The 12,489-nt window shown below is 36.0% G+C and overlaps 1 protein-coding gene across 2 annotated transcripts; it reads right to left on the bottom strand.

The window, feature by feature from the left end:
• Window positions 1–831: 831 nt before the first annotated feature.
• LOC129308749 (protein transport protein SEC23 E-like) lies at window positions 832–9,504 on the bottom strand. 2 transcript variants are annotated; one of them, XM_054950091.1, is made up of 12 exons: window positions 8,308–9,480; window positions 8,029–8,202; window positions 6,654–6,815; window positions 4,897–5,039; window positions 4,327–4,402; window positions 4,007–4,179; window positions 3,805–3,886; window positions 2,899–2,976; window positions 2,259–2,420; window positions 1,905–2,168; window positions 1,561–1,665; window positions 832–1,438 (listed from the first exon to the last, which is right to left on the bottom strand). In XM_054950091.1, exons 1-12 carry the CDS (start codon window positions 9,079–9,081, stop codon window positions 1,292–1,294), a joined length of 2,340 nt encoding a protein of 779 aa, XP_054806066.1. In that variant the 5' UTR covers window positions 9,082–9,480; the 3' UTR covers window positions 832–1,291. The 2 variants fall into 2 exon arrangements, with proteins under 2 accessions (XP_054806066.1, XP_054806067.1); XM_054950092.1 differs by lacking the exons at window positions 832–1,438; window positions 1,561–1,665 and having other exon boundaries at window positions 1,991–2,049; window positions 2,258–2,420; window positions 8,308–9,504.
• Between the last annotated feature and the right edge of the window lie 2,985 nt (window positions 9,505–12,489).

A 12,489-nucleotide genomic window follows, 5' to 3' on the forward strand; every position in this document is an offset into this window, starting at 1 on the left:
TATGATACGATTTACGAGGAATTATAATATACAAATCTATTGCATGCTTTGTACGGTCAACAATACTTTTCTCATGTAAAATTCATGAGACATGCATAATTTTACAACAATCACCCTCGTGATTCTTTTTTACCTTTTAATTTTCTGTCATTAAAAATTAGGAGTGTTCATATAAAATGACAACTCCTGTGATTCTGATTCTATTTTAATTCCTGAAAAATGGAATTACATGCAACAAAGACAACAATAAAAGTGAATTTGCAGAAACATCATTCCACTTTGACTTGACAGTTAATGTAAATATTTTTTTTGGCCCCAAGTGATTCTTAATATATGTTATAACTTTTAAATATTTCTGGCAAATTTTCCATAACCATGAAATCTAAAAGAAACGAAACATTCTTGGGCCCCAGGCAACTTAACCTTTTGCTGGAGAAGAAAAAGCTTAATTGATGTGAAGGATATAGGCGCATGGCGATGCCTTGACGATGCACTTGGACAAATGGCACATGCCACAAATTTTTAGAAATTTTTTCTAAGAACTTTAAATAACATTTATGAATTTATCCTTAAAATAAGTGGTAACTTTATAAAAATAAATGAGTGACAAGTTTAATAATTTTATATATTTATTGCACATCTTAATCTGTATCAAATCAAATGCACAAGAATCCAGGCCGTCATAATAGCCCATTGAAATAAAATACTGTACCTCCACACGCATTCTTTTAATACAATGGTGATGAGCTGCGCGCGTGCTAAATTCAACAGACACATGACTGAAAGAATGATGAAATCGGGAAGAGAAGACGTGATATCAAACTCCAATGATAAGACAATGATCTATTTTCACTACTCTGTAACCTGGGGAGCAAGCAAGCGCAAATTATAAAAATAAATCCGAAGGGAAAAAAAACCCAAAATTCATAATTGGATCAAAACTATAAAGACAAAAAATATCCCCTCATGGCCTCATCTATCTAGTTGCTGCAAAGCTATCTCTGGCATTCCCCATGATCCTTTCTTTCCACATTTTCACCCGAAACTCAACAAACTTTTGAAGCCTTATTTTCCCAAACAACCCGATCGGAAACCCCATAAGAATCACGCGTTTCAGATTTACTTTCCTTATTCTTCAATTGGCATGGGCCTCTAATTTCCTCTGGGAACAGGGAAAGGAATATAACTGAATGTAACATCACAATTCACAATGCGACGGGACACATCCCGGGTGAATTTTCCAATCAAAGTCCAAGACTTGGAAACATTGTCAGTCTCTACCATCAACTCTTCAAGATTGGACAGCCAGCTTTTGAAGATGCTCGAAGAAGACTTGAAGGTTCACATCATCAGTGAATATCACATCTGAACCAGCGGCCATCTCGTGTGCATTGTTGTATGTTGCCGAGGGGTTCAGCTTTGCTAATAAAAATCTAGCCTGTTCCACATCAATAAAACCCCAGTAAGACTCTCGTAACCCAATCAGAATGGACCAATAACATACCAACGATCAGGGAGATGAACATTGAAACCGGTTCTGGTTCAAGTTCATCTACTGACCTGGGAACCATGTTGATCACAAACTACCAATCTGGGAACAGGAAAACGATCTCTGATGATGACTTGAGCATCATCACGTGGAGCTTGTAATAGTTGTGCAAATGCCTGCGATGTGTTTAAAAACTGTTAGGGAAGAAGAAAAAGAGCAGAGGTACATGAGACCCCGGAACCTGAGTACATAACTATACAATAAAGCTCTGATCAGAACCCCAACTTCCATCATAAGGAAACAGTAAGCTAATAAAGCTTCCAATTCGAATATTGTAAAGGCATTCAAGACCAATTTGACAGCAGCATAGACAGGTGACAATTATTTAGTTTGTTAAACGTGTCCCAGCATATACCTGATGTTCTGGTTGGTTCTGGTATCCTAAGTTGCGCCACTGAGCTATTGTCATCCCATGAAAAAGAACGACACTGAAATATGAATCTAGTAACAGAATCCTGTCAGCAGCAATGGAAGATACATCCAACAATGCCGGTGCAGGCAGTGAATTGAATGAATATGATATTAAAGATGGCTGAATCATGACAACAGCATTACTAATGTTTTCCCTGTTCAACAGCATGCGGAAGTAGGCAGTCTCATCTGGACTATTGTTAAAAACCTGCCAACACAGTTCACCCCCATGTCCCAAAGTTAAACAACAAAAAAGTTTGAAAAGCTGGACGAGGAGGAAAATCACTACACATGGCACCTGTACAAACTGTGATCGTCGCAGATTGAACATAAACTGAGGGAACAATGAAAATGATGGGTTCAATGTAAATGATGATGGGTCATCCTTGCGGTAGTCTCCAAATTTTGAACAGAGACGAATGAGGTGTCGATCTAACCACCGTGTGGCATCAAATGCTTCCTGGGAAAACAAAAAAGGATGCTTAGCAAAGCAATTCAGTTGAAAGTCAAAAACGTTAAATTAAAACTTAAATTTAACAAGAATATATGCCCAACAAGGGCATGTTTAAAAATATTTATTTGTGGCACAAAAATAAGCAATACAGTAGAATAATGACACAATCAGTTTTTGAATACAGAAAAATAATGATCACAGAAGAAAAAGTGAGAGAAAAGTAGCTCAAAACTCGTTCACTCAAATTTATAACTCAAAAGGGGCTAAAAACTAGGGTCTCAGAAGATACGACAAATGGTCCCAAAAGTGAAATTTACACAATAAAAATATCAAACGTTTCTCCAAATTTTAGGCCTCCCCTGATTGAAAGAACATAACACTACAGAAACTCAAGAAAAAAGTTGTCTAGCATGGAACAAAAAATGGTATGATATAGTTTAGGAATACCAAGGAGATCAACATGACAGTATAATTTGAGACATACCTCCATCTCCATTTTCAGAGAAGCATATCTAGCCATTACAACTGCAGCTGTTTCTTGATCAAATCCTTCTACCAGTTCCTGAACCCAAGTATTTCCATTTTTTAGCAAGAGTGCTATAAATTAAGAATTGCATTTTGTTGACAAAAAGACAGTAGTCCACCAATGAAAGGTAGATACAAAAGAAACCCAACATTGTTATTTTCTTATGATAAATAAACAAATGGCAAAATTTAAAAAGTAAACCACAAAAAATCCTTCCTTCAAGCACGCAAGACAGAAGATAATAACATCCCAACTGTGAGAACACATTTGCAAATCTACTCCCCAATCATTAACATCAACCTTCTAGGCTCCTCACCATGCTATGCACTTTGGATGCATGTAATTTAGTTTAAACAAGGACTATTGGATCTACAAACTACACAAAACAAAAGAATCAAAACTTGTCAATCAAAGCTTGCAGAAATTTTGATTAAACTACATGACCTCTCCTGATACAGTTAAATCCCATACAATTTTTGGACATCTGAAACTCAGCATAAATGGACATGCGGCATTAGTCACATAGATTGCAGAAACCAAGAAAAACCATCTTTTATACATTGGGAGTAATTAGAGCCAAACTAATCAACTTATTAGATTGTTTGTCAAGAGAAGATAGTCCTAACAATGTAAGGACTCAGCTAATATATAGTTTGTCTCACACAATGAATGTGCCCAAATGTAAAATCATTAAGATATCCAATTGAGTGCAAAATGAGCAAATGACTTGGCGGGGAGAAAAATGCATTGAGGGGAAAAACTTCATTTTATAATTAGAATAAACATATAAGATCAATCCATTTTTCAAGTATTGAAAAATGAACAGCTGCTGCTCATATACAAAGATAAAGCAACTACAACTACCTCAGAGTTAACAGCATTATCTACCCATCTTCTAGTTACTGTTGTTACACGAAGAGCTAACTGACCATCAGGACCCTGGTAACTGCAATACGGACATCACCGAATAATATTAGATACCAAGCAAGGAAGATAAAAGAGGTATAAAATTGTTTTGTCTTGAATCCCTCTTTTTTCTTGTGGGGAAAAGGATTGTCCATCTTACCTTGTAAGGAACTGTAGGTAAAACTGTGGGTTGATGGTTCCTGGATTGTTTGAACGATCATTCGTTGAAAGATCAAACATCACTGTCAAGCAAGTACTCTTGTCAAGGCCGCAAATCTTCCATGCTGTTGTATTCCCCTCTCCTATCACAGTATCAGCAACTGAAGGCCCTTTCTGCAGTATGCAGTTGACGCCATCAAAGTCCAGAATTGTAAGTTTTAATTGAATTTAGTCCTACTTTTGAAGATCCAACACAAACTCCAAATCTGGTGTCTTATTGAGCATAAGAAATACAAAATTTCAAACATCAAGTGATCCAACCTTTTCCAATGATGTGCAAGGTCCAATAATTCCTTGAATTTTTATTTCCTTGGAGCAGTTGATCTCAAGGGTTCCACTAAAACAAATATTAGTTAGCCAGTAAGTTTTTGTCTGATGTAGGAAAAGCACAGGACGAAGAGAGAAAGAGAGATAGAAATTTAAAGAGAGAGAGTGTATGTGCGGGGAAAGCCTTTCTTTTAATTAAGTAGAGAACCTTTTTATCAGCTCTTAACAACAACTAAAAGATGACATCAATAGCAATCCTTACTTCCTTAGTAATGCATAAACTATGAAAAAACTCAGTTCTAGGATTACAAAATTCTATCTCAGCTTCAGGTAAATGTCATTGAACTAAGATCCCAACTCATTTCAAACTCAAAATTACACGAATCAAATTGATAATGTTATGGCATTCCCTAGAACCCCAAAAGTTGACTATCACAGAATCCGGACATGGGAAGTAATATGGAATCAATGAAAAATCTAAAAAGCATAACAAATTATTTCATAGGGGACTGGACTTGAATATAAAACTAAGTGTCAAAAAATTTTGGAAAAAGGAATACCCACTTAAAACAAAGACCAAGTGACTTGTCCCTGTCCTCAAAAACACGCTTAAATGAGTCCTTGAAAACTGAATGACCAAAACTTTCAGCAAGAACAACAAGGCCACCTGTCCTTTCAACTGCAACTTTCATTTCTGCAACTCCAACCTATTCAATGTATAAAAGAATTAGCACAAGAAGAAAGTGCAAACACACATACTCAATTCCTTCAATTGGTCATTCAAATAAATGACAAAAATATCAAATGCAATCCATGCGTTTTCTGAATAATAGTCAAAATAGTATAACAAAGGCCAACAAAAGGATTCAAGATTGAAAAGCCTTGACCCTATGACTCAAGCAGGTAAAACATGCTTGACAATGCAAAAGTATCAACGTGATCACTAGTACTGCCCAAGACAAAAAACCAAAATTGTATGCTTAGCAAACTATATGTGTTTGGAAGTCTAATTTTGTCTTTGAATTATGAACTACCCAAACCATAAATATAAAATGTAAAATAATTTGCATGTTTTAAATAACTAAGCATTCTGACATATCTCAGTATAAAACATTACAAGACACGTTTAATAACATGCAAGGTCATATGGCTCATCATAAAAAAATTACAAGTATTGAGCCAGACTTGACCCTGGTCTCTTGCAGCCCAATTGTTACATCTTAACAACCAGAATTGCTGAAATTTGGGATTCTAACAATTCCAGCAATCCAGCAATTCTGAGATCAGTTCCAGAATGCCACAATTGACCTACTGATTTTAGTCATTCAAATTTCAAAATAGCAATGAGCTGCATTAATCAAATCATGAATTAAGCAATCTGATAAACACGCTCAAGACAAGAAGGATGTAACTTCTCTTTGCCTTCAATACACAAGAATGTAAGCAGAAGATCTACAAACAAGTTAGACAGGAAATCATGACTTTTGCCAATAAAGTCAAGATAACAGTTGTCATTCCGACAGTGCAATTTATCTATTAACCAGTGTAAAGGAGTCACGTAAATAACAATCATTCTTTCAGTGAAAAGATATATATGAAGGCTGAAAGTCAGTGTTAAGAACCACAGGCATGTAAAACCTGAGACTTAGAGCTGGTAATTCAAGCGAGTCAGGCTCAATTCAAGCTGGGTTTATTCGGATCAGGCTTGAAGTATCCTACATTCTTAAAAAAGCCCATAAGGCCAAGCCCAGCCCAAACTCTTCTCAACTGGATTCAGGTTGGTCCATCGACCTTGGCTAGAATTACTAACTATATATACATATAGAGCTGGAAATTCCAGCAGTCAAGCTTATTCAGGTTGGGCTCAATTCGGGCCGGGCTTATTTAGATCGAGCTTAAAGTATCTTACCCTATTAAAAAAGTCCATATAGCCAAGCCTGACCTTAACTTTTTCAAGCGGGTTCGAGCTGGTCCGAATTACCAGCTCTATTGAGACCCCAGCTAGACTTGAACCGGCAAGTATGAGACAGGACATCGTTCTAATTCCAGGTCTTTTCTTTTAAAGTTTATTGTTAAGAACCTGGTCTTTTCCTTTAAAATTTATTTTATAGAGCAAGCAATGTTCATGTCAATAATCACCCATCAACAAATACAAGTCTACAACTGAACCTTAAACGCTACGGATCTCTCTGCATGACAGTATGTCGAGTGGGATGATAAGTATTTTGGCCTATTAATACCAACAATCAGCAATGAAGCATGCAAGCATCTATAAAGATCGAAACAGGGACAAATTTTGAGCATGAAAAGCTGATACATACCTGATCAAGGGCTGATGCAAAAAGATCTAAAACATGACCCTGGCTAACTAGCTGTTTTGCAAGACCCTCATAGAATTTGACAGCTTTTTTGAAGTAGGGTGCTGCGTCTTTATCAAGATCTTTATGAGAACGCACTGGGTCAGATAGATCTTTGGACACAATCTGAAAACAACTTTAAAATTCAACATCATCATTCTCAACATCAAAAGATTGGGGATCTAATCTTCAGTCATTATTATCAATCAATATAAAATATAATATCTATAGTGAGCCACATTCATAAGCCATGAATAATGCTGCCCTTCTTACACTCTGTGCAAAAAAAAATTTTGGTTTATTCTTTCAATCTTTTTTCACTCATTTCATTGAACTCCATGTAATTTTTTTTTTTAATTTCTCCAATCTTTTTCAACATATTTTAAAGGGGTTAAATGTTCTAAAAAGGGTTAATGAGCAAATAGGATCCTGAACTCTTGCTCGAAAATTGCCCTAGATCCTAAACTTTTAAATTTGTAGCAAAATAAACCCTGACCGTTAACTTTTTTAATGACGTTATTGTTCACATGAGTACTGTAACAATCAGGGTTAAATTAATAGGAAAACAAACCCTGAATAGTACCAGTGTGAACAGTAACGTTGTTAAAAAGTTATCAGTTAGGTTTATTTTGCTATGAATTTAAAAATTTAAGAATTATTTTACACATTTTAAGAGTTTAGGGTCTAGGGCGATTTTCGAGCAATAATTCAGGGTTCTATTTGCTCATTAACCCTTTTAAAAATAAATACAAACTCTCCAAAATTCTACAATTGTTATCTATCCCGTGAATCCCATGGGAAATAATTACTAATTGTCAATACAAGCAAAAATATAAAAGCAGTTCCCACTTCTCTCTTCCCTTCCAATAGTTCTGAGCTTACTGAGTGTTTCTTAAATTAATTTTCAATATGAATATGAACACAGAGATCACCCATAAAAGTTGCCCTGATTTCAGTCTGTCTGCACAAAGTGTAAAACCATGACACAGAAGATACTGAGCAAAGAGAATTTACATTCATTGCCGTATCCTGCTAATGGCTAGGTTAAAGCAAGCGTTTCAATGATTAGTAGAAGTTTAAAAACTCGAACTCAAGGCATAAAAACAATGTCAGGGTGCATAATTATCAAAACAAAGACTACTGAACTAATCATGAATCCCCAAATGCCCAATCATTTGCTAAGAAACGGTGGTTTCCTACTGCCGCTTATTCCTATAATCAAAACTTAATTAATATTCCTAAACGCTATTTGTATGGATTAATAAAAGATGGTCATGACCGAAGAACAAATGCAAGAAAAAATTGTCGGAATCAACCAAACGATCGGGGAAAAACTTACCGAGCCTGGTCCCTCGGTGCAAGGACCCCCGACCAAAGCTACGATTCTAGCCCCAGTACCAGGAACACAAGCACCGAGTAATCCTGCTGCGACAGTTAAGGCCACTCCGGGGCACCGAGCTGGACGACTGCCTGGTGGAACAAGCCATTGATCGGTTTGCAATTCATCCAGTAGCTGGAAATCACAACAGTTGCAACCTACTTGTCAAGAATCGATGCCTAAAGCATCCATAAGGAAAAAGTGTTGAATAAACACACATAAATTTGCTTTCAAACCCACCGAATTGAGAGTGTATTCACAATCAGATGCAGGCAGTAAAAACCGCGTTACACCTGAAGGGGGGAATCCACCCTTCAACACCATTTGATATGCGCCTGCCTGTCTCCTACCAGAGGCACCCAGACCCAGTTGCTCCAAAATCTGTTCTTTCGCTATCTCCTTACTACCACGGAACACATAAACCTTAGACATGTCCGAGAACCCCAATTCATGAACTTGAACCTGGGTACCAAAAGAAATGAAACCCACGAGAGCATTGTCAGGCAGCAGACCGATCGCCTGTCTAAGTGCGGATTTGACAAACTCCATCTCCTCCTCGATCATGCATGTATCAAGCACAAAAACAAAAACAGGGGAAGGCTGCAACTGATGGGTCGGATCGATATTGGGGTTCCCGAATGAATTGGGGTTGGAGGGGAGAGGAAGCACATATTCAACAGTGGTATATTGGGGGTAGAGCTCCCCGGGGACATTGGTCTCAGAGATCGCATTATAATGAGGGGGGAAATGATTGCGTTGATAGCAAAACGGGCAGATCCAGATCTTAGCAGTGAAATCGACGCGAGAGAAGGGATTGAGGACGGAAGAGCACGTCTTGCAGCGGAGAGGGGCATAAGGGAGGTGTGGAATGTCAGGGTGAGAACGGATCAAGCAGATGTTGGCAGCAAGGGGGATGACGCACTTGCTAGCTTCGACCTTGGTGCGGGGCCATGCGTTCCATGTCATGCGGACTCCGTCAATGCCTTCGGGATCTGTGTTCGCCAATTCCGACATTATTGTCTGGTTCTGCGACGAAGCTGAAGGAATCGAATTGGAAACGAGTCCTCGCGTTAAAATGCAATAGGGTTTCGAGAGAGATGGATAGGCGACCCCTTGAGAATTGGAGAGCAAAAGGGGTCACCGGAAGGCGATGGAGAGAGGGAGCTCTTAAATACAAGGTTGAAATCTATGAGCAGCTTAACCGAATTGCAGAATCGCCTCTGTAAAGCTTAACTTGTAACGTCAATACTGAAGACCAATTTCCATTATACTATTTCACAAATCATAACAGTAAAATTTGGGGTTTGGTCCATTGAACGGGGAGTGTGTGGACACAGCAAACTGAGTCTAATTTTTTTCCTGGTTTTCTCTTCGATCTCTTTGTTTACAGAGCATCTAAATCCTAAAATATGCAAGACTCAAGTTTGTTTATACCTTTTACTGCCCAAGAGAAAAGGTCTGCTTGAACTTTCGCAACATGGATAAGTAGACGTAAAGAGTTATAATGTGCCAGTGTCTTAATTCAGTGACACAATTTTTAATAACTTCGATTAAAAAAATTAAAATAAATTATCAGAATGCATCTTATTCTACAAATACTAACAAAAGCCAGGGTGATCAACATGAAAATATAATGTCAATCAAGACTGGGTATTAAAACAGAACGAGATCTACTTGGAAAGCTAGAAAGAAAGAAATTATAGGTACCGTACCGACGGGGTCACCTCGAAAACAAGGAATAAAAACTAAGGAGACATGAATGGGCTAAACTTGTCTATTTGCAGAAACACAAATGATGATTGTTGGAAACAGAGTTGTTAGTTAAAGAAATGGAACTCATATTTGGTTGTTTGGAGATCAATATTGATAAAGCCATAGAGGGTAAGAAACACTTTCAACAGGAAACCGGTTGTATGTAGAGCTGTAAAACGATGACTTAGATCCAATGGAGTAAGGTAAAACATCATAATCCTGCGGAGGCCGGTATGTTTTTCACACACTGCGTATCGGAAATCATAATCCAGTCGCTTTATTACCAAACGTTATCCTTTGATTTCTATGCCCGTTAGTTATTTGACAACATCTTTCGCGCTCTTAATTAGAGGTACATTTTCATTTGTTATTTGTCACTTATTTAAAAAGTCATCTTAGGTTAGCCATTAACTACTATCTTCTTTGGCCCAAAAAAAAAATACCACCATCTTCAATTTTATTTCATTTCATTTCATGCTCAAGCATCTAATATTTTCCATTGATAATTAAAATTACTCATTATTTATTTCTATAAAGATATGTTTGGTTGGGAGTTTTAAATTTATTTATTTTTATAAAGGTATGTTTGATTGGGAGTAGTGAAATCCTCTCATTTAATTGGAAAATTTAAAAGGAAGGGGAGTCAAAATTTATCCCCCCTCCTTTTGGTCCCCTTGAAATTGAGGTTTCTTGGAGAGAAGCCAAATATCCAGACAAATTTACCCCCAGCAATTTTCTTATATTCCATAAATACCCATTGATCAAAAAATAAAAACAAACTGTGTCTCCCTATTTCCTAGCATCGTCTTTTCATCCCTCCGTCAAGCTTTTTCTTGTGAGGAAGAGGAAGTTGGCACCTCTTGGTCCAGAACTGGAAGTTGGTGGAGTCTAGCTTCATAGTCTGGTTAATTCCCATGTGCGTGTGCTTGAAGTGGTCTAGTTTTAATAGCCCCATCTGCTCTACTGTCTATTATTCTTCATGAAGCAGGCAATGCAGGCATATCATGTGAGGACCAGCTCTTTGCAAAAGCAAGTAGGGAAGTCATGGGTTGAGAACACGTTGCTTTGTGTTTCTTTTTACTAGTTGTTATCTGTTTATTTGTTTTGCCTTTTAACTTGAGATTTTTTTGCCTTTTAATGGATGCCTCTTTGCTGGTAAAAAAAAAAGATTGTCTATTATAAAATTTTGTTGTGGTGTAAATTAATTTATATAAAATAGAAGTAAAAAAATAAAGAATCTGATAAATAAACATATGAGTATGATAATAAATTAATCATTATGTCCCTTCCCTTTCTAAACTAAACAAAGAGATCATTGAAAATCTTTCCCTCTTCTTCCCTCCAATAAAACCAAATAATATAACATAAAAACTCTCTCATCAAATCAAACATATTATAAGTAGATTTAGATGTTGTAGTTTTCTTTTCTGTCATACGCGCATGTGATTAGTATGTAATATCATATCTCCAAATTCACAAATATATTTACTCACCTCTCTCAGTTAATCCCTCAACCATAATTATTCAATAACATATAACATATATACGTATCAAGGATGCCTTTGACAAAGAATATCAATTGCTCAATATAATTTTTATAAAATGACTTATAGAAAGAAATGTGAAAATTTTTTAAATCATGTGCTCAATATACACAAACTAGCTTTTATGAAAACAAGGATGTTAAATATCTTTCATTCTCAAATAATAATTTTTTTAGAAATATAAGTTTTAAACTAAGATTATGTTTTTGCTTAATATATATACTAATTAGCACATTTTTCTAACCATCGTGCACGAGTTCTTATAAAATACTTCTTGTGAAATCTTTAGCTATTGCGTATTATAGGCTACAACCTTATCAATGAATTTATAAATTTGGGCTTGTTTTTGTTTTTGTTTTTAACTCTAAGCATTTTATTTTCTATTGCAGCCAACATAAAAAAAGAATAGTTAAGTCAGACTATGTTTGGACATAGCTTTTTTCATTTCAAAAATACTGTCATCTAAATGCAAATATTGTTTGGATAGTTTAATGTAAGCCATTTTTTACATGCTATTGTTAATCTAAAAGATATGATATTTTGTAGTTTGAAGAATTATCTTTCCATTTTTATCTTTATGCTAGTTGATATGGGCTAAATAAATGTAGGATACTTTATTGTTTTAAAAAAGGCATCAATCTTTTCATTTTTATCTCTGTTGATTAATGTGTATTGAATAATTATAAATAAAAAATGAGAAACTATGAACTCCTTTTCTTCATGAGGTTTTTAAAAAATATATTTTTTTTAACACGAGATGCATGTCAGAAGTGTTATATAACCTAATAAGTTATATGCTTAGATAATTTTATACCATGTACAAAAACAGGGAGGTAGTAGTATCGAAGCTATCACAAATTAGTCATTTCAGAATTATTGAGGGAGCAAGAAGTGTTCAACGATCGCCCAATTCAAGAAACGGAGCATGACTACCCAAATTCAAATAACGGTAATATAAAATTTAAATGGCCTTACTATCGGATCTACAAAATGTTGGATATATTTGTGTGCTGAATTTGGTGTATAAATGTTTTTCAAGGCAACGAGAAAATGAACCAACATCCATTTCCAATTATCAAGGTTAAAGAAAGACGTGTCTCTATAATGATCTTCAGTGCTCTACGAC

The sequence above is a fragment of the Prosopis cineraria genome, unplaced genomic scaffold (assembly GCF_029017545.1).
Source record: "Prosopis cineraria cultivar Desert tree isolate PC_DT_omini unplaced genomic scaffold, ASM2901754v1 PC4, whole genome shotgun sequence".
In the NCBI taxonomy this organism is placed as follows: domain Eukaryota; kingdom Viridiplantae; phylum Streptophyta; class Magnoliopsida; order Fabales; family Fabaceae; genus Prosopis; species Prosopis cineraria.